This window comes from Dreissena polymorpha, chromosome 3 (assembly GCF_020536995.1).
Source record: "Dreissena polymorpha isolate Duluth1 chromosome 3, UMN_Dpol_1.0, whole genome shotgun sequence".
In the NCBI taxonomy this organism is placed as follows: domain Eukaryota; kingdom Metazoa; phylum Mollusca; class Bivalvia; order Myida; family Dreissenidae; genus Dreissena; species Dreissena polymorpha.
Window position 1 is genome coordinate 123,474,985 of NC_068357.1, and position 21,466 is coordinate 123,496,450.

Sequence of the window (21,466 nt, forward strand, 5' to 3'; positions counted from 1 at the left end):
AGACAAAATTCAGCAGTTGCTGGTTGAGAAAGATGAAAGTTGCTCAATAATATTTCAAAATAGAATGAAAATGCTCAGGGGAATTCAAAGCATAGGACAGAGGTCCCTTAATTCAAGTGGTCGCATCCCCAAGATTGACTGTATAAAGTAATAGTGATCCAGTTTACATAGGACAGAGGTCCCTTTATTCAAGTGGTCGCATCCCCAAGATTGACTGTTTAAATAGTGATCCAGTTGGAGGGCAGGAAATATGTGAAGCCCAAACAAGAGTTAAAATAAAGGGAATCATTCAAGCACATTATTTTAGATAATAGAGTCCACATAATTTCACTTAATTGTGTTCAAATTATATTTTATCATGATAATCTACACTTAGATTCACTGATAGTGTTCCGTTGCAGTGATCCACTTAGATTCACTGATAGTGTTCAATTGCAGTAATCTACACTAAGATTCACTGATAGTGTTCCATTGCAGTTATTCACTTAGATTCACTAATAGTGTTCCATTTCAGTGATCTACACTTAGATTCACTGATAGTGTTTCGTTGCAATGATGTACACTTAGATTCACTGATAGTGTTCCGTTGCAGTGATCTACACTTAGATTCACTGATAGTTTTCCTTTGCAGTGATCTACACTTAGATTCACTGATAGTGTTCCATTGCAGTGATCTACTTAGATTCACTGATAGTGTTCCTTTGCAGTGATCTACACTTAGATTCACTGATAGTGTTCCGTTGCAGTGATCTACACTTAGATTCACTGATAGTGTTCCGTTGCAGTGATCATATCCCAAAGTTCTGTGTAAAATCTTATTAGTTGTACATTTCAATAAGTACTAGGCTTAATGCATGTGCAACAAGGGTTGTCCAAGATTAGCCTGTGCAGTCCGCTAATCCGGGACAAAACTTTCCGCTTTAATTGAATTTTTCGTTTGAAAGAAGACTCTTCATAGCGAAAATCCATTTCAGGCTGAAAGTCATCCCTGATGTCCACAAAGGCTAATCTGGGATTACACTTTACGCACATGCGTTAAGCTGCATTTTCCTAAAGTGAGGCTTTATTAGATAGTTAATTTACAAAAAATACAGGGATGCACTGTAGCCATGTTGAATCTAGGGGAGATAAACATGAACATAGACTTGCGTTGCATGTTCACAGACTTAATCAATATGTTCACATATGTGTGTTTTATGTTCACATACTTGCGTTATATGTTCACAGACTTGTTACATGTTCACAGACTAAATCTATATGTCCACATGCTTGTGTTATATGTTCACAAGCTTGTGTTATCTGTTCACAATCTTGTGCTATTCTTCCAGGATGTATTACAGTCTGGTAGATCGACTTGTGTCCCTTGTGACAGCAGGAAATCTGTAAGTTCCATAACAGACATTTCACACTAAGCTTGTTGTGACATTGCAATACTTTGAATAAAATGTGTATGCTATTGCTACTGAAGGATCTATGTTGATACAAACTGTGGGGAAAAAGGGATTCAAACAAAAACTATTCAATGTGATGTGTTCAAAAACTGTCCATTGATAACAAGATTATTGTCAGATATTTAACTTATTGATGCATCAAGTGGTAAAGATGAGCTTTTGTGGTCAGTCTAAGCCTTGCTTCCTTTGCTTTCTGTAAATTAAGCCACAGGTTTGACTGAACCTTAAGGGAAAAAAGACTGGTCAAAATGCCTTTAAAGACAATGTCTAGGCCCAGTTCAAATGTTGGTCAACTTGCATAGAACATTATATATGGCTGAATTCTTTGTACAAGCAACATCAATAGCATACAAGTGTTGTGCCTGATTAGCCTGTGCAGACTGCATTGGCTGATCTAGGGGGACACTTTATGCACATGTACCATGTCAAGTTTCCCCAAAAGGAGGTTAAATTTGTGTAAAGTGTTTTACCACTGGAACCCATCATGCCCATGTTTTTACAAATTTCTTATTCATTGTTGTAGACAGGATGATCTATTTCTGTACATCTATTTTTATTCTTTAGTGAAATTATTATAATGGCTTGTCTGTAATATTTACATGTTTTGTTTATATTTTCATTAACAAAAATGATACATTAAACATAATGCACTCGAGATTGACATAAAAATGATACATTAAACATAATGCACTCAAGATTGACATAAAAATGATACATTAAACATAATGCACTCAAGATTGACATAAAAATGATACATTAAACATAATGCACTCAAGATTGACATAAAAATGATACATTAAACATAATGCACTCAAGATTGACATAAAAATGATACATTAAACATAATGCACTCAAGATTGACATTAAAATGAAACATTAAACATAATGCACTCAAGATTGACATAAAAATGATACATTAAACATAATGCACTCAAGATTGACATAAAAATGGTACATTAAACATAATGCACTCAAGAATGACATAAAAATGAAACATTAAACATAATGCACTCAAGATTGACATAACAATGATACATTAAACATAATGCACTCAAGATTGACATAACAATGATACATTGAACATAATGCACTCAAGATTGACATAACAATGATACATTAAATATAATGCACTCAAGATTGACATAACAATGATACATTAAACATAATGCACTCAAGATTGACATAACAATGATACATTGAACATAATGCACTCAAGATTGACATAAAAATGATACATTAAACATAATGCACTCAAGATTGACATAAAAATGATACATTAAACATAATGCACTCAAGATTGACATAAAAATGATACATTAAACATAATGCACTCAAGATTGACATTAAAATGAAACATTAAACATAATGCACTCAAGATTGACATAAAAATGATACATTAAACATAATGCACTCAAGATTGACATAAAAATGGTACATTAAACATAATGCACTCAAGAATGACATAAAAATGAAACATTAAACATAATGCACTCAAGATTGACATAACAATGATACATTAAACATAATGCACTCAAGATTGACATAACAATGATACATTGAACATAATGCACTCAAGATTGACATAACAATGATACATTAAACATAATGTACTCAAGATTGACATAACAATGATACATTAAACATAATGCACTCAAGATTGACATAACAATGATACATTGAACATAATGCACTCAAGATTGACATAAAAATGATACATTAAACATAATGCACTCAAGATTGACATAAAAATGATACATTAAACATAATGCACTCAAGATTGACATAAAAATGATACATTAAACATAATGCACTCAAGATTGACATAAAAATGATACATTATACATAATGCACTCAAGATTGACATAAAAATGATACATTAAACATAATGCACTCAAGATTGACATAACAATGATACATTCAGTATAACAAATATTTGAGCACTGCTCTGGGAAAACAGGCTTTTACCCTTTGCATGCTGGGAAATTCATTGTCTGCTAAAATGTTGTCTGCTGAATTTCTAAAATTAGCATTTTCTTCGATTTTTTTTCAAAGAATATTATCAGAATAGCAAACAGTTTGGATCCTGATGAGACGCCACAGAACGTGGCGTCTCATCAGGATCCAAACTGTTTGCACAGGCCTTCAAAATTCGGTTCCCGCACTGAAAGGGTCAATGCTAGTGCGTAAAATGTTCTCCCAGATAGCCTGTGCATACTGCTAAGGCTATTATTAACCAACACTTTATGCAGAGGCATCAATCCCCATTTTCCCAGACCAAAGCTTATTTACATGTTTAAAATTAGACTTTCTATTATCCAGAACCTGGAAGTTCTGCCATATAGGGCTGGATCTTATAAACCTATTGCTGCGTCATGATGTGCCTGCCCCACCTAGCATAGTAGAACTGATGACCCAGTCCTGTATACATGAGTCTCTCTACAGACGTAAGGTAAGACTTGACTGCCCCACCCAGTGTAGTAGAACTGATGGCCTAGTCCTGTATACATGAGTCTCTCTACAAACGTAAGGTAAGACTTGACTGCTCCACCCAGTGTAGTAGAACTGACGGCACAGTCCTGTATACATAAGTCTCTCTACAGACGTCAGGTAAGACTTGACTGCCCCACCCAGTGTAGTAGAACTGATGGCACAGTCCTGTAAACATGAGTCTCTCTACAGATGTAAGGTAAGACTTGACTGCCCCACCCAGTGTAGTAGAACTGATGGCAAGTCCTTTATACATGAGTCCCTGTACAAACGTAAGGTTAGACTTGACTGCCCCACCAAGTGTAGTCCTGTATACATGAATCCCTGTACCCGGTGTAGTAGAACTGATGGCACAGTCCTGTATACATGAGTCCCTGTACAGATGTAATGGAAGACTTGACAGCTCCACCCGGTGTTGTAGAACTGTTGGCACAAACCTGTTTACATGAGTCTCTCTATAGATGTCAGGTAAGACTTGACTGCCCCACCCAGTGTAGTAGAACTGATGGCACAGTCCTGTATACATGAGTCCCTGTACATATTAAGGGAAGACTTGACTGCCCCACCCAGTGTAGTAGAACTGATGGCACAGTCCTGCACACATGAATCTGTCTACAGACGTAAGGTAAGACTTGACTGCCCTAACCAATGTAGTAGAACTGATGGCCCAGTCCTGTATACATGAATCTCTCTACAGACGTCAGGTAAGACTTGACTGCCCCACCCAGTGTAGTAGAACTGATGGCAATGTCCTGTATACATTAGTCCCTGTACATACGTAAGGTAAGACTTGACTGCCCCACCCAGTGTAGTAGAACTGACGGCACAGTCCTGTACACATGAATCTGTCTACAGACGTAAGGAAAGACTTGAATTCTCTAACCAATGTAGTAAAACTGATGGCCCAGTCCTGTTTACATGAGTCTCTCTACAGACGTAAGTTAAGACTAGACTGCCCCACCCAGTGTAGTAAAACTGATGGCCCAGTCCTGTATACATGAGTCTCTCTACAGACGTAAGGTAAGACTTGACTGTCCCACCCAGTGTAGTAGAACTGATGGCCCAGTCCTGTATACATGAGTCTCTCTACAGATGTAAGGTAAGACTTGACCGCCCCACCCAGTGTAGTAGAACTGATGGCACAGTCCTGTATACATGAGTCCCTGTACATACGTAAGGTAAGACTTGACTGCCCCACCCAGTGTAGTAGAACTGATGGCCCAGTCCTGTATACATGAGTCTCTCTACAGACGTAAGTTAAGACTTGACCGCCCCACCCAGTGTAGTAGAACTGATGGCACAGTCCTGTATACATGAGTCCCTGTACATACGTAAGGTAAGACTTGACTGCCCCACCCAGTGAAGTAGAACTGATGGCACAGTCCTGTATTCATGAGTCCCTGTACATACGTAAGGTAAGACTTGACTGCCCCACCCAGTGTAGAAGAACTGATGGCCCAGTCCTGTATACATGAGTCTCTCTACAGACGTAAGGTAAGACTTGACCGCCCCACCCAGTGTAGTAGAACTGATGACACAGTCCTGTATACATGAGTCTCTTTACAGACATAAGGTAAGACTTGACTGCCTCACCCAGTATAGTAGAACTGATGGCACTGTCCTGTATACATGAGTCTCTCTACAGACATAAGGTAAGACTTGAATGCCCCACCCAGTGTAGTAGAACTGATGGACCAGTTCTGTATACATGATTCCCCGTACTGATGTGAGGTAAGACTTGACTGACCCAACCAATGTAGTAGAACTGATGGCCCAGTCCTGTATACATGAGTCCCTGTACAGATGAAAGGTAAGACTTAACTGCCCCACCCAGTGTAGTAGAACTGATGGCACAGTCCTGTATACATGAGTCTCTCTACAGACGTAAGGTAAGACTTGACTGCCCCAAACAGTGTAGTAGAACTGACGGCACAGTCCTGTATACATGAATCCCTGTACCCGGTGTAGTAGAACTGATGGCCCAGACCTGTATACATGAGTCTCTCTACAGACATAAGGTAAGACTTGACTGCCTCACCCAGTATAGTAGAACTGATGGCACAGTCCTGTATACATGAGTCTCTCTACAGACGTAAGGTAAGACTCAACTGTCCCACCCAGTGTAGTAGAACTGATGGCCTAGTCCTGTATACATGAGTCTCTCTACAGACGTCAGGTAAGACTTGACTGCCCCACCCAGTGTAGTAGAACTGATGGCAAGTCCTGTATACATGAGTCCCTGTACATATGTAAGGTAAGACTTTACTGTCCCACCCGGTGTAGTAGAACTAATGGCACAGTCCTGTATACATGAGTCTCTCTACAGACGTCAGGTAAGACTTGACTGCCCCACCCAGTGTAGAAGAACTGATGGCCCAGACCTGTATACATGAGTCTCTTTACAGACATAATGTTAGACTTGACTGCCTCACCCAGTATAGTAGAACTGATGGCACAGTCCTGTATACATGAGTCTCTCTACAGACATAAGGTAAGACTTGAATGCCCCACCCAGTGTAGTAGAACTGATGGACCAGTTCTGTATACATGAGTCCCCGTACTGATGTGAGGTAAGACTTGACTGACCCAACCAATGTAGTAGAACTGATGGCCCAGTCCTGTATACATGAGTCCCTGTACAGATGAAAGGTAAGACTTAACTGCCCCACCCAGTGTAGTAGAACTGATGGCACAGTCCTGTATACATGAGTCTCTCTACAGACGTAAGGTAAGACTTGACTGCCCCAAACAGTGTAGTAGAACTGACGGCACAGTCCTGTATACATGAATCCCTGTACCCGGTGTAGTAGAACTGATGGCCCAGACCTGTATACATGAGTCTCTCTACAGACATAAGGTAAGACTTGACTGCCTCACCCAGTATAGTAGAACTGATGGCACAGTCCTGTATACATGAGTCTATCTACAGACGTAAGGTAAGACTCAACTGTCCCACCCAGTGTAGTAGAACTGATGGCCTAGTCCTGTATACATGAGTCTCTCTACAGACGTCAGGTAAGACTTGACTGCCCCACCCAGTGTAGTAGAACTGATGGCAAGTCCTGTATACATGAGTCCCTGTACATATGTAAGGTAAGACTTTACTGTCCCACCCGGTGTAGTAGAACTAATGGCACAGTCCTGTATACATGAGTCTCTCTACAGACGTCAGGTAAGACTTGACTGCCCCACCCAGTGTAGTAGAACTGACGGCACAGTCCTGTATACATGAGTCTCTCTAAAGACGTCAGGTAAGACTGACTGCCCCACCCAGTGTAGTAGAACTGATGGCCCAGTCCTGTATACATGAGTCCCTGTACATACGTAAGGTAAGACTTGACTGACCCACCCAGTGTAGTAGAACTGATGGCCCAGTTCTGTATACATGAGTCTCTCTACAGATGTAAGGTAAGACTTGACCGCCTCACCCAGTGTAGTAGAACTGATGGCCCAGTCCAGTATACACCAGCCTCTCTACAGACATTAGGTAAGACTTCACTCACTGATAATTAACCAGGTTTTCCGAAGGAAAAAACTGGTTATTAGATTGGCAAATGCGGGCGGGCTGGCTGGCTGGCGGGCGGGCGGAACAAGCTTGTCCGGGCCATAACTATGTCGTTCATTGTCAGATTTTAAAATCATTTGGCACATTTGTTCACCATCATTGGACGGTGTGTCGCGCAAAATAATTACGTCGATATCTCCAAGGTCAAGGTCACACTTTGAGTTCAAAGGTCAAAAATGGCCATAAATGAGCTTGTCCTGGCCATAACTATGTCATTCATTGTGAGATTTTAAAATCATTTGGCACATTTGTTCACCATCATGGGACGGTGTGTCGCACGAAAGAATCACGTCAATATCTCCAATGTCAAGGTCGCCACGACTAAAAATAGATTTTTTTTTAAAACAAACTTACAAAGGGGGTTTATTTTGTTTGTTCATTTCAAAAGTTCAGTTTGAGTTTTCTCCCTTTATCAGATTTTTTTTTCACAATGAAAACCTGGTTTTGTGACAATTTTGTCCCTTGTTTAAATTCCTGCAATCATTTTAATCTAAATGCAATATACTTAATGGATAAGTCTTCTTTATATTCAACCTGTGATGTGTTTACACCATACATTTATCTAATTACGGAATGATTTTGCTAGGAATGCAATCTTTAATGCCAATTGCAAAAAAATGTATCAAATTATATCCTTGCTTCAAATAAGATATCTTTGTGCTTAAAACATGGAAATTATAATTATTTCATTTTATGACAACTGACAACTGCCCTACGTGCAGGCCACAGAAAACATCTTGTTTGCCTATTTCAGATTAGTGTAGTCAGCCTGATGTCCATACTACGTCAGTACAAGAGGCCGACCAAGAAGGTGCTAGTAGATCCTGTGAAGGAAGCCTTCAAACACACCCCCACCCTGGGGCCGGACACAGATCCAGGACTGAGACCAGGGTTCCGGGCCGACAATGCCTGGCACCAGTACAATGTCAAGGAGATCCCAGATTCAGCTGAGAAATGGGAGCAACTGGTGGTTGTGGAGAAGACACACTGGGGATACTACACCTGGCCTAAGTGAGTCTTTTGTTAGTTGGAGTTGTCAATGTTTTCAACATTATCTCAGTCATATGATGGTGGTCAATTAAGTGCTACAACGACTGAGCTAACTGGGTTTTACCCTAAGTGCGTAAGGGACTCATTGAATGCATAAACAGTTACGCAATATAGGATTTATAGCCAAACCCTGCTAGGGTAAAGTCTGACAAGCAATGTTATCAGTCAGCTAATGTTTTCATAAGACATGACCGCCCAACAACTTCTTCCTTTGGCAATTCATGAAAGCCCAGCTCTGGGAAAATGTGACCTCATGCATGTGCATAATGTGTTATCCTTTGCAGTCAGCACAAGCTAATCACGGACTTCACTTTCCGCCTTAATTGATTTTTGGTGTTGAAAGTGTTGTCCCTGATTAGCCGTTGCATACTGCAGAGGCAAATGTGGGATGACACTTCATGGCCATGCATTAAGCCCTGTTCTCCCAGAGTGGAGCTCATATAGTTGTGATGTTGAGGTTTTCAGGCTGTTTGCTCCGTTTTCCTGATGCTTTCACAATGTGCCGACTTTCTAGACACAAATGGCAGAAAGCATTCCAAGAACTTTGTTCAATAAATAACTAGCTGGGTTACATGTGTTCACACAATTGTACTAAAGGGAAACGTTCTGCCAGAGTAAATTTTCTGTTAGAAATCCGATGTTTTCTGCTGACAAAATGATGCATAGATTACCATTTCCTGTATTTGTGCAGTGGTATGATTTATCCTACAGATAATTTACTCCCTTTCAATGTCAAATTGATTTTACAAAAAGTTATTAGCTTTGCTGGATATGTATACAAGTAAAGAGTTGAGTTGAACTCTGTTAGGAGGTTATGACTTTTCCTTCCCCAAGGTTGTGCTTAATCACACCCATGGCTTGTGTTTTGCAGTCAGCTAGAGACCTATGCAGCCCACAGTGAGCAGCCCAAGTTGAACCGCCCACGTGAGGAGATGTCAGACAGTGAAAGGGTCATCTATGATGCCTTCAGCAGCCCCGAGTATGTGGCCAAGCTGATAGACTTCCTGACCCTGGAGGAGAACAAGGGCAAGGATCAGTTCAACCATAAGAGAATGATCCTCTTCAAGGTATGCTGTATAGCTCAGACTTTGTGTGATATAGCTGAGACTTAAGCAGGGACAACCCTTTCAGATTAAAGTGTATTTTTCTTAGTAAGGGACCTCCTTTAAACAAAACATTCCATAAAAGCGGAAAGTGTGGTCCCTGATTAGCCTGTGCATACTGCATAGGCTAGTCTTGGACGACACTACGCACTAACATATAACCGTATTTCCCAAATATGTATACAACTTCTGTCATGTTGTTTCAGGGCCTGTTCCTTAACTATGGTTAGTGCATATTGTTTCATTGCCTGTTCCTTAACTATGGTTACTGTGTATTGTTTCAGGGCCTGTTCCGTAACTACGGGGACTGCGTGCTGGCCCCGTGGAAGCCCCATATAGAACGGCTGATCAGTGACATGAGTCACGACAAGCATGAGACCAGCCACCGGTGTGCCATGGAGATCATGTCTGGCCTCATATTGGGCTCTAAGCATTGGTCATATGAATCGGTGGGTACTGGTTTGAATTGTTGAATGTGCAGGATCCAGGAAGGCTTTAAACTTTTAACAATAATTGGAGCTAATTGTCTGCTAATTTAAGATGTGAATAAATTTGTATAGCCTTGTTCTGGGAAAACTAGGCTTAATGTATGTGTGTAAAGTGTCCCCAGATTATCCTGTGCAGTCAGCACTGGCTAATTAGGGGCAATAATTATTGCTTTTATGGAATTTTTCATGTAAAGAAAACTCACTTTAGGCGGAAAGTGTCGTCCCTGATTAGCCTGTGCACACTGCACAGGCAAATGCTGGGATGACACTTAAGGCACAAGCGCAAGACCAGCCACTGGTGTGCCATGGAGATCCTGTCTGGTCTCATCTTGGGCTCCAAGCACTTGTCATATCACTTGGTGGGTACGATCTGTCTGGTTGATTTCGTGTTCGAACTTGCAGGGTTCAGTTGATTAAAACTTTTAACAAACCTTTGAGCTTAATGTTTGTTACCTTAAGATGTGATTAAATTATTATCTTATAGAAAAATTGTATACCAAACAGTTTTCATTTTCTTACCCTGAATATAAGCCTCATTCTTAGAAAACTGGGCTTAATGTATGTGGGTAAAGTGTTGTCCAAGATTAGCCTGTGTAGTCCACACAACACTTTCCTCTTTAAATGGAATTTAGCTAAGAAAATACTTCCTTTAAACAAAAATTACCATGAAAGCGATAAGTATGTAGTCTGTACAGGCTTATCAGGGAAAATCCTGTACGCGCAATCTGGTCAGGAGCTGCCCTGTCTGCAATGAAGTAAAGGTTTCGTGGCCTCATCAGCGGCAGGGTAGCTCCTTACCAGACAGAGACTTCATAGGCTGGTCTGGAGCTATGCTGGCTGCATATGTCATTAGACCAGTTTTCGCACATCTTGCTTGTTTCAGACTGTGTCACTGTGGTCCTGGCTGCTGCCACTTCTCCGCTCGGCTCTCAACAGCATCACAGACTCCACGCTGAAAGACTGGAGCACTTTCTTTACCTTTGCCTGTGTAAGCTGTCTTTTTTTCATCATTTTTCAAATGGGTTGGGGGTCCTTTGGATTGGTAAAAATTGTATCTTTTTATACGCCAGTTTAAAAAAAACGGGACGTATTATAGTTTTACCCTTGGCGGTAGGGCGCGTGGGCGGCGGCGTCCACAGCAGTGTCCGCTCTCTAATTCAAATAGTTTTCATCCGATCTTCACCAAACTTGGTCAGAAGTTGTATATAGAAATATCTAGGTCAAGTTCGAATATGGGTCATGCCGGGTAAAAAACTAGGTCACGGGTTCACTCAGTGCATTTCAAGGATTTAGCATGTTTTCCGCTCTCTAATTGAAGTAGTTTTCATCCGTTGTTCACCAAATTTGGTCACAAGTTGCGTCTAGATGATATCCAGGTCAAATTCAAATATGGGTTATGCCAGGTCAAAAACTAGGTCACGAGGTCACTTAGTGCATTTCAAGCATTTAGCATGGTGTCCGCTCTCTAATTGAAGTAGCTTTCATCAGATCTTCACCAAATTTGGTCAGAAATTGTATCTAGACAATATCTAGGTCAAGATCAAATACGAGTCATGCTGTGTCATAAACAAGGTCACAGGGTCACTTAGTGCATTTCACGGATTTAGCATGGTGTCCCCACTCAAATTGAAGTAGTTTTTATCCGATCTTCAACAAATTTGGTCAAAAGTTGTGTCTAAATTATATCTAGATCAAGTTCAAATATGGGTCATGCCGGGTCAAAAACTAGGTCAGGAGGTCACTTAGTGCATTTCAAGCATTTAGCATGGTGTCCGCTCTCTAATTGAAGTAGTTTTCATCTGATCTTCACCAAATTTGGTCAGAAGTTGTACTGAGACAATATCTAAGTCAAGTTCGAATATTGGTCATGCAGGGTCAAAAACTAGGTCACGGGGTCACTTAGTGCATTTCAAGGATTTAGCATGGTGTCTGCTCTCTAATTGAAGTAGTTTTCATCCGATCTTCACCAAATTTGGTCAGAAGTTGTGTCTAAATGATATCTAGATCAAGTTTAAGTATGGGTCATGCCGGGTCAAAATCTAGGTCACTTAGTGCATTTCAAGCATTTAGCATGGTGTCCGAAACCTCAAACGGGCGTATCTTGTGACAGTTTGGCACTCTTGTTTTTATTGCCCTCTCTCCCCTCCCATTTCTATTGATGCCTGGAGGCATAAATGTATTCCCTTGTTTGTTTGTACTACCGTCCGTCTGTACAAGGTTTACTCAAGTTGCACTTTTTTTATAACATCAATAATGCTTTGCACAAATCTTCGATACCTACAAAGATGTTTTTTTGGACACTCTTAACACACCCAAGTCACCTGACCCCATGTCATTGACCCACAATTGGACTTTAACTAATTAAAAAGGTTCAAATTTTGAGTTGACATTTTTCCTTACATGGCTAGAGAAAAATCTTGTTAACACTCTAGAGGCCGCATTTACTGTCCGATCTTCATGAAACTTGGTCAGAAGATTCATCCTGATAATAGCTTGGACGAGTTAAAAAATGATGCCGGTTGATTGAAAAACATGGCTGCCAGGGGGCAGGGCATTTTCCTTATATGGCTTTAGTAAAACCTTGTTAACACTCTAGAGGCCACATTTATTTTCCGATCAATTTACCAAAACGTGAAAAGGCCCCTTTAAATTCTTAGTAAACCCACATTGACCGTTAAATGAGTCTCAATATTAATTATACCCCCACAAAAGAAGTTTAGGGGGGTATTTAGGAGTTAGCTTGTCTGTTGGTCGGTCTGTTGGTCTGTCCGTCTGTTGGTCGGTCCGTATTAATTGTCCGCTCTCTAATTCAAGTTGTTTTCCTCTGATCTTCACCAAACTTGGTCAGATGTTGTATCTTGATGATGTCTAGGTCAAGTTCGCATATGGGTCATGCCCTGTCAAAAACTAGGTCACGGGGTCACTTAGTGCGTTTTAAACATTGAACATGGTGTCCGCTCTCTAATTCAGGTAGTTTTCATCCGAGCTTCACCAAACTTGGTCAGAAGTTGTATCTAGATGATCTCTATGCCAAGTTCGAACATGGGCCATGCTGGGCCAAAAACTAGGTCATGGGTTAACTTAGTGCGTTTTACACATTCATCATGGTGTACGCTCTCTAATTCAATTAGTTTTTATCTGATATTCACCAAACTTGGTCAGAAGTTGTATCTAGATGATGTCTAGGTCAAGTTCGAACATGGGTCATGGCAGGTTAAAAACTAGTTCACGGGGTCACTTAGTGCGTTTTAAACATTGAGCATAATGGCCGCTCTCTAATTCATCCGATCTTCACCACGCTTGGTTAGAAGTTGTATCTAGATGATGTGTAAGTCAAGTTCAAACATGGGCCATGCCAGGTCAAAAACTAGGTCACGGGTCACTTAGTATGTTTTCAAAACATTGAGCATGGTGTCCACTGTTTTTTGTGAAGACAACATGCAAAATATTGTGTCAATGCGGCATGTGTGGGTATTCGTCACGTCTGTGACAAAGCTCTAGTTACTAATTAGTTTTGACCTCATTTTTAACTTGACATTGACTTAATTTTGGACTGTAAATTAAAAGTTTTACTTTGGCATTGACTTCATTTCTGACTTTAATTTATTAGTTTGTCATTGACTTCATTTTGGCCTGTAATTTATAAGTTTGATATGACTTCATTTGGGACTGTAATTTATAACATAAACATAGACTTGATTTGGGCATGTAATTTATAAGTTTAACCTTGACATTGACTTAATTTTGGACTGTAATTTATAACTTTAACCTTGACTGAATTTTGGACTGTAATTTATAAGTTTGAAATTGTCTTAATTTTTTTAGACTGTAATTTTATAAGGTTGACATTGACTTAATGTTGGACTGTAATTTATAAGTTTGACATTGACTTAATTTTGGACTTTAATTTATAAGGTTGACCTTGACTTAAGTTTGGACTGTAATTTTTAAGTTAGTGCAGCACCCTTCATCCACATTTCCCAATGATGACCCCTGCACATGTGTTACAGGAGAGTAGAGATCCCCGCAAGCTGTACTGGTTCTATGAACTTCTCCTAGATAACCCTCTCAGTGGGGAGGGAGGATCCTTCAGTGACGCAAGGTAAAGAGATATTTCTGTTGTGTGATAGTTTAATTTCTTTTAACCCTTTACCACTTAGATACGTATTTTTCACGCATTTGTAGTCCCTTGGAAAGTTCTATTTAAATTAAGATGTTTCTTACTACATTCAAGTTTTTTAGGCTTCATTTCCAACCCTTAGATACTGATGAGCAGCAAACAGCACAAATCCTGATCAGACGGCGATTTACTCACAGGCTGTTCTGGTTTTATGCTGGTTGCAAAAGTTGTTTTCACTTTGCTTCTTATAGGGGTTAACTGTGCCACTAAGTGGAAGCGAAAATGTTTTTGAGTTGTGAAGTTTTATTAATTGTAATAATGTGTTCTTTATGAAGGGCTAACATTTATTTATAACCTGTCTATCGGCTGCTGTTTTAGCCTGTTCACAATTACGTGTCTTATAGATTCTTATGCAAATGCAAGTTCATGATTCTTCAATACAGTGATCCTTATACAAATTAGGGTTTTGTTGGAATAATCATGGATGTTTGGTTTAATCAGTTATGATTTGTAGAAATGTGTAAGGTAATGAAATGGACATGTTACCTTTTCAGTTGAATATAACTGTTGACACTACATGCGTTTTACATCCCTGCTTATGTAACCGTTCCAATTTCAGTCGTCTGTGCATGCTACAGAACGCCTTGTTACAACAAGAGTGGAGGGTGGGGGACATTCATGACCGCCTTGTCACCTACCTCACACCACACCTCTCACACATGTACAAGATGGTCAGGGACCGTATTGGATCGTAAGTTCAAAACATTTACACTTTAGGACTTACATTTATGAAATTTTAGCATACATGAGTAAGCGATTAATATGCTTTTCCTATATTCCCAAGTAAAATTGGGTGGAATGTTGACATAATATTCATTGCTACAAACTTAATTTTAAGCTCGCCTGATTGCTCAGGTGAGCTTTTGTGATCTGTCTTTGTCTGTCGTCTGTCCGTCCGTCGTCCACATTTGGTTTGTAAACACTCTAGAGGCCACATTTCTTGTCCGATCTTCATGAAACTTGGTCAGAAGATTTGTTCCAATGATATCTCGATCGAGTTCTAAACTGGGTCAAAAACTAGGTCACTAGGTCAAAAAAAAGATAAACCTTGTAAACACTGTAGAAGTCACATTTCATGCCCAATCTTCATGTAATTTTGTCAAAATGTTTGTCTAAATGATATGTTGGTTGAGTTCAAAAGTGGTTCTGGTCCGTTAAAAAACATGGCAGCCAGTGGGCGGGGCAGTTTTCCTCATTTGGCTAAAGAGAAACCTTGTAAACACACTAGAGGCCACATTTCTTGTCCCATCTTCATGAAACTTGGTCAGAAGATTTGTCCCAATAATAACTGGATCAAGTTTGAAACTGGGTCATGCTGGGTTAAAAAATAGGTCACTAGGTCAAAAAAAGAAAAACCTTGTAAACACTGTAGAAGTCACATTTCATGCCCAATCTTCATGTAACTTTGTCAAAATGTTTGTCTAAATGGAATACGGACAAAACCCCTCCCGGATAAAAACCCTCCCATCATTTTCATAGGGGGTGGACAAAAACCCTCCCATGAAAAAATGGGGGCTGACAAAAACCCTCTCATGAAAGCAAGTAAACACCGACAAACGTAATTGTTTCACACAGTGTTGCATTCATTAATCCGAAAAGAAGAAAATGTGTATCGATTAACTGTAAATGAGGCCATTTATAGACAAGTGAATTTAAATTTAGATTGAATGCAAAACGATACAGAGCAACGCCTAATCGCGTCATACGCGCATTCATGCAAAAAACATGCTTTCCGTGAACTTTCTGAAAACCTTGCGAAAATGAAAGTGAAATTCCGTTAACAACTAACAATGCGTTTGCATGTAACTAAATTGTCTGAATAACTTATTTAAATTATCTTTGACTGTAGCGTTTTCAATTGCATTTTTGCATACAATATTTATACTGTCAAATCTGTCCATGATTCAAAAGATAGATAGCACATACAGCATTACCGATAGTCGCTAACGGTTATTGAGGCCCACTAATCAGCTAATCATAACAATGAACTAGTTAATGGCATACAATAATATATATCAAAAATTCAAACTGTGAATCTGCTTCCGGACAAAGCCCTCCCATGAAAGCAATTAAACACTGACAAATGTAATTGCTTCACTCAATGCTGACATTTGCTCAAAATACCATACTGTGAATCTGCAACATATAAAAAGCAATTTGTTTGTGTAAAGGCACACTTCTTAAATGGAAATCATCACCACTTCAGCTGGAAAGAAAAGACGCGCGCACAATGGCTTCGTCTACACTATGAAGAAAACGTCAAAGTCGACTATACGCTGGGAATGTTCTCAACGCGCAGCAAAGTCTTGTAAAAGCGCTGTAGTCACGGACATCAATATGACGACAATCAACTCAACCACAAGTCACAACCATGAGGGAGACCAGTTCCACGTCGAAGCGATGAAGCTGCGTGAGGATATTCTGTCAACCGCCACCGCCAACAGAGGGCACCGCCACCGCCAACAGAGGGCAACCGGGGCAGATAACCGCCAACAAACTTATCACTCGTCCGGTTGAGGTCTGAGCAGCTATCAGCAAGACGGAGAGTCTGAAGCAGGCCATCCGGCGGAAGAAACGTGGCGTGGTACCAGTAGAGCCAGCTGGTTCTGTCGGCATCCCTCATCCTATGCCGCCGCAGTACACCACAACGCAGCCAGAAAGGGACAAGTCCTTCCTGGTGTATGACAATGCATCTACCGATGCACGGTTGCTGGTCTTCGCGAGCTACACTGGTCTGCAACTGCTAGGAATGGCAGAGACTTGGTATTGCGATGGAACTCATTCAATAGCACCAAAACAGTTCCCTCAACTCGTCTGCATTTGCGTGCCACTGGGTGATGGTAACATCAGCGCAGCCTATGCCTTCCTCACAGGCAAGCAGAAAGAGTTGTACGAGGAAGTATTCACGGCGGTGCTCGACGCCTGCCTACAGAAAGACATCCGACCGAACGTCCGGGTGGTGGTATGTGTCTACGAGCAAGCCATACACAACGCAGTGCGGACATCACTTAGCTCCCACACACGTATACAGGGATGTTTTCATCACCTGACTCGGGCAACGTGGCGTCGCCTCCAGAGCGAGGGTCTGCAGACTCGATACAAGAACGAAGAAGAGGTGCGGCACTTCTGCGGGATGCTGGATGGTCTGGCATTTCTCCCGGTGCATCTGGTGGCTGACGGCGTGAGCCTTCTTCGGGAATTGGCACCAGATGGCAAAGACAGCATACTATATTACTTACTTAGACGCCAACTACGCCAAAGGGGCGTTCAGGAGCGTCATGATGGATGGTCGCCTCCGCTTCAGGCGCACCCCACCGCGCTTCCCGCCTGATGTATGGAATGTACATGAGGCAACAAAACTTGGTGAAGCACAGACAAATAATGCGTGCCAAAGTTGGAACAATGGTTTCAAGCATCTCGTCGGCCATGCAAATCCCTCATTGTGGAACGTCATCACATGTCTGCAGAAGGACAACGCCATGGCCGAATCTGAGGTGTACCGGTACGAACTCGGGGAGCCGGTAGCAAAGTGAGTCCGGAAGGGGACCCTTCTTCACCAGAAGAAGATGCAACGCCTATGTGAGGAGGTAGCGTCGGGAAACAAGACGGTACAGCTGCTGTAGAGCACTGCATTCGTATTCACATTTAGGAGTGGATGTTAACTGTGTAAGATTAATGCAATTGTGTTTGTTTGTATTCTCAAGTGTCTACTATGTTGGTTTGTTTATCAATTAATTATGCTTATTTGTCAATGTATGTAACATTATACTGTCTAGACTTAATAATACTTGTTACCTGTATAAAACGAAATAAAGAATGTCTTGGGAAGCCTGTGTCTGCCTCTTTTATTTTTTCGATGATGAATAAAAAAGAAACACGACTTTAGTGCTTGTATATAAACACCCTACTTGTTATTCATACTAAGTAATCATGAACATCGTAGTTCTTATCAAACTAAGTAATCATTAACATCTTAGTTCAAACATATATAATTGACGTCAATTGGGTGTAAAATAACAACATTTCCATTCGGAAATATTTTAATTAGTCAATAGATAGTGTAATGTTACCTACTGTGAAGTGAAGTAACTATTACAAAAAATAAATATCTCGGATAACCGACAACAAAAGACAAATGTCGGAAATGACATTCGGAAATGACCTATTAAAAATTTATAAATAATCGTTGGTACTTGAATGGTTTAGGTCCAGAAAGGCCGAAAACCAAAAAGGCCGCATACCAAAAAGGCCGAATACCAAAAAGGCCTTACCAAAAAGGCCCCAAAGCGTACCAAAAAGGCCAAAAAATGAACCAAAAAGACCTGAAAGCAACTATTGTTATTATAGGTTTCAAATTTTGTTTACAAACAAATACACATAAATCAAAATGGAATAAGTCATACAACAGGTATGAAGTTAATTATTTTCTTTATCTGTTGTTTATGTTTAAATATACATTTAGGATATATACAGTCAATGTACAAGCACAATCACACAATTTATATAACAAAATATACTAAAGTGATTCAAACGGTTAGCTCTTGTGGGTTCTTAACGTATGGCCAATAATCATATAGCAATGGGTAAATAGCAATAAATTGGGCCTGAGGGCAAATACAAAGCAATACACTTATACTACCTCGTGCACAAAGGAATTATCTGGTTCACGTCTGGTCACTGCGCCGTCTGCATAGGAAGAGAGCGTGGTCAGGGAGTGGCGGTCCCAGCAGGCATCAGCTTCCATCCGATTGGTCGCGAGCTCCATCCCTGGCAGCATGGTCCCGTCATCCTAACGCCTCACAAGCCGGGTACCTCTCTGCAGGGGGGCGTGGCACCGGATGTCACTGGCACAACACTCCCCTCACTTTTCTCTTTTTGGGACGACCCCCTACTCACCAAGGAATCGTCCCACCGAATGTCATAGTCAGTCCGCCACAGACGTCCCGTCGCACCCGAGGAAGTATATGGACTATCTCTCGGACCCCAATGCCCCTTTCGTAAGCAAGGAGGGCACCTTTGCCATGCAACGTACTCTAAAGCCACTGCGCCCAAGCCGTCCCATGCACTCCAAGGAAGTATATTGACTATCTCTCGGACCCCAATGCCCCTTTCGTAAGCAAGGAGGGCGCCTTTGCCATGCGATGTACGCCTAGACGCAGCGACTTAGCGGAACTACGACAGTGCCCAGACTCCCCAAAGTCGGGACACCCTAAGTGTATCAATACTACGGGCACGCCGCAACATGCAGATTTGGGGCCCCAACCCTAGACAGGTGGTCACGGATCAACCCTTTAAAACAACAGTCGGCCATGTTCAACACCGGTGTGAGTATATTGGTATATGTACTTATTTACTTATTTATTTATCTCTTATCCTATTCTACCCCATTTATCCTATTCTACTTGTATGTGTTATTCTTTATCTATCTTTTATTCGTATTATTAGTAGTAATTTACACTGTAATGTATCATTATTTCTATCTGCACTATTGATGAGGTATTTACCTGTGCAACATTATACATCCTGAACTTTAGTGAAGGAGGTAACTAGACTGCGCCCAACGCAACACTAAAGACTAATCAAACACACTTGTAAGGCAGCCTTAACACAAGAAAATGGGAACATAATAAAGAATGAACAACAAGTACAAGAAAAGAAAACTTCTGTCCAAAAAAACTGGACAAACCCTGCTGGACTATTCCAGTAGGATTCCGACGACAATACCTAGTCATCTTTAAACATGCTAACACCTCAAACACTTAAAATGACAGATGCAAACATTAAATTGTTCCCGGACAAGAATATTTATAATACTTATGCATACAGATTATTGTGATTTTGTTATAGACATATTAACACCAATATAAATTATTATTATTATGTTCCCGGACAAGAATATCTATAATACTTATGCAAGCAGTGTTATTTTGATTTATCAGTGGGCGACTCGTTCATAGACGAAATCAGGAATATTACAAAAACAAGAAAGAAGGGACTCTGGGATAAATGGGCTCGCCCTGCCAGTTCATCTACAAAGTGGAGCAATTAACAGCCTTCGGCTGCAAACAGCTACAGCATTGAAATTTACCATTACAGCGGCCTGGATAGACAGCAAAACACGCTACAGAAAAGAAACATTGACATAATTAATGTACTGGAGACTGGGGGGTGCAGGGTTACGCACAACTATGTTGATCGCCATGGCGGTGGCTGTAAATAACAACATAAATTATTATTAGTATTTAATTAACAATAACACCACAGGGAGTGGTATGCAACAGTATCCCACGGCACTGACATGCTCACAAGTCCGGATTTTCAGAGAACTACCAATAATAGTGGGCTGAAAGAGCTCACCGTTAGACTACACTAGATGCAACTTATTACTGCCTGAATCTCTCGCCCTGCCGCCAACTACCCGCCAGTATTTAGCGAGGCTACGCGTACCTATTTACGACCTTAAGCGTGTTACACTTGGGTGAAAACACACCCTCGGTCCAGGCACGAAAAGAGAAATAATATAAATGTTAATATATAAATAATGTATTTTTTAATATCTAATAACAAAATTATAATGATCTTTATTTATTCTCTATTTATTTCCGGGTGGCAATACCAACTTCAGCATATCCACTCCCAATCAGGGAAACATGAATAAATAGATATACTAAACAATCAGACAAGAAAAAATGATAAAAGTACACGAATGATGTACACAAAGAGGGGAAGCCGAGGTATGAGTGTCAGTTCTACAACCACCGCCTTACAGTGGCCAACGTTCACCTACATCCTACCAGCCAAATTTTGCATTACAGAAAATATCTGAATTATTTAAAGAAAGAGAAGGTATATTAAACAAGAAAAAATAAAATAACCTACCAGTGAGCTCTACTCACAGAAAACCGGACAAAAATAAAAAGAACCAAAAGACAAAAGAATAATGGACTGGTGGGCGAGGCCAATACAGGGCTAATGGGATAAATGGCCTAAGCCCTAAAATAAAACAACACTCCCACTCACAGCCCAGGCTTATAGCCTGTGACGTGTAAGTATTAGCCTGTGACTTAGTGTCATTGCTAGCGGTTGTGTAATTGCAGGCGAAACCCACTGGGAGCTAACCGAAATAAACCCCACTACAGTGA

At 40.6% G+C, this 21,466-nt stretch overlaps 1 protein-coding gene across 1 annotated transcript in view; it reads left to right on the plus strand.

The window, feature by feature from the left end:
- LOC127871295 (proteasome activator complex subunit 4A-like) overlaps nucleotides 1–21,466 on the plus strand; it is a 134,547-nt gene that overhangs the window by 70,878 nt on the left and 42,203 nt on the right. The window contains exons 31-38 of the mRNA XM_052414061.1: nucleotides 1,329–1,382; nucleotides 3,771–3,900; nucleotides 8,258–8,514; nucleotides 9,425–9,620; nucleotides 9,941–10,105; nucleotides 11,028–11,132; nucleotides 14,155–14,246; nucleotides 14,884–15,015. Of these exons, the coding sequence (XP_052270021.1) occupies nucleotides 1,329–1,382; nucleotides 3,771–3,900; nucleotides 8,258–8,514; nucleotides 9,425–9,620; nucleotides 9,941–10,105; nucleotides 11,028–11,132; nucleotides 14,155–14,246; nucleotides 14,884–15,015 (1,131 nt within the window). The remainder of the gene's footprint in view (nucleotides 1–1,328; nucleotides 1,383–3,770; nucleotides 3,901–8,257; nucleotides 8,515–9,424; nucleotides 9,621–9,940; nucleotides 10,106–11,027; nucleotides 11,133–14,154; nucleotides 14,247–14,883; nucleotides 15,016–21,466) is intronic.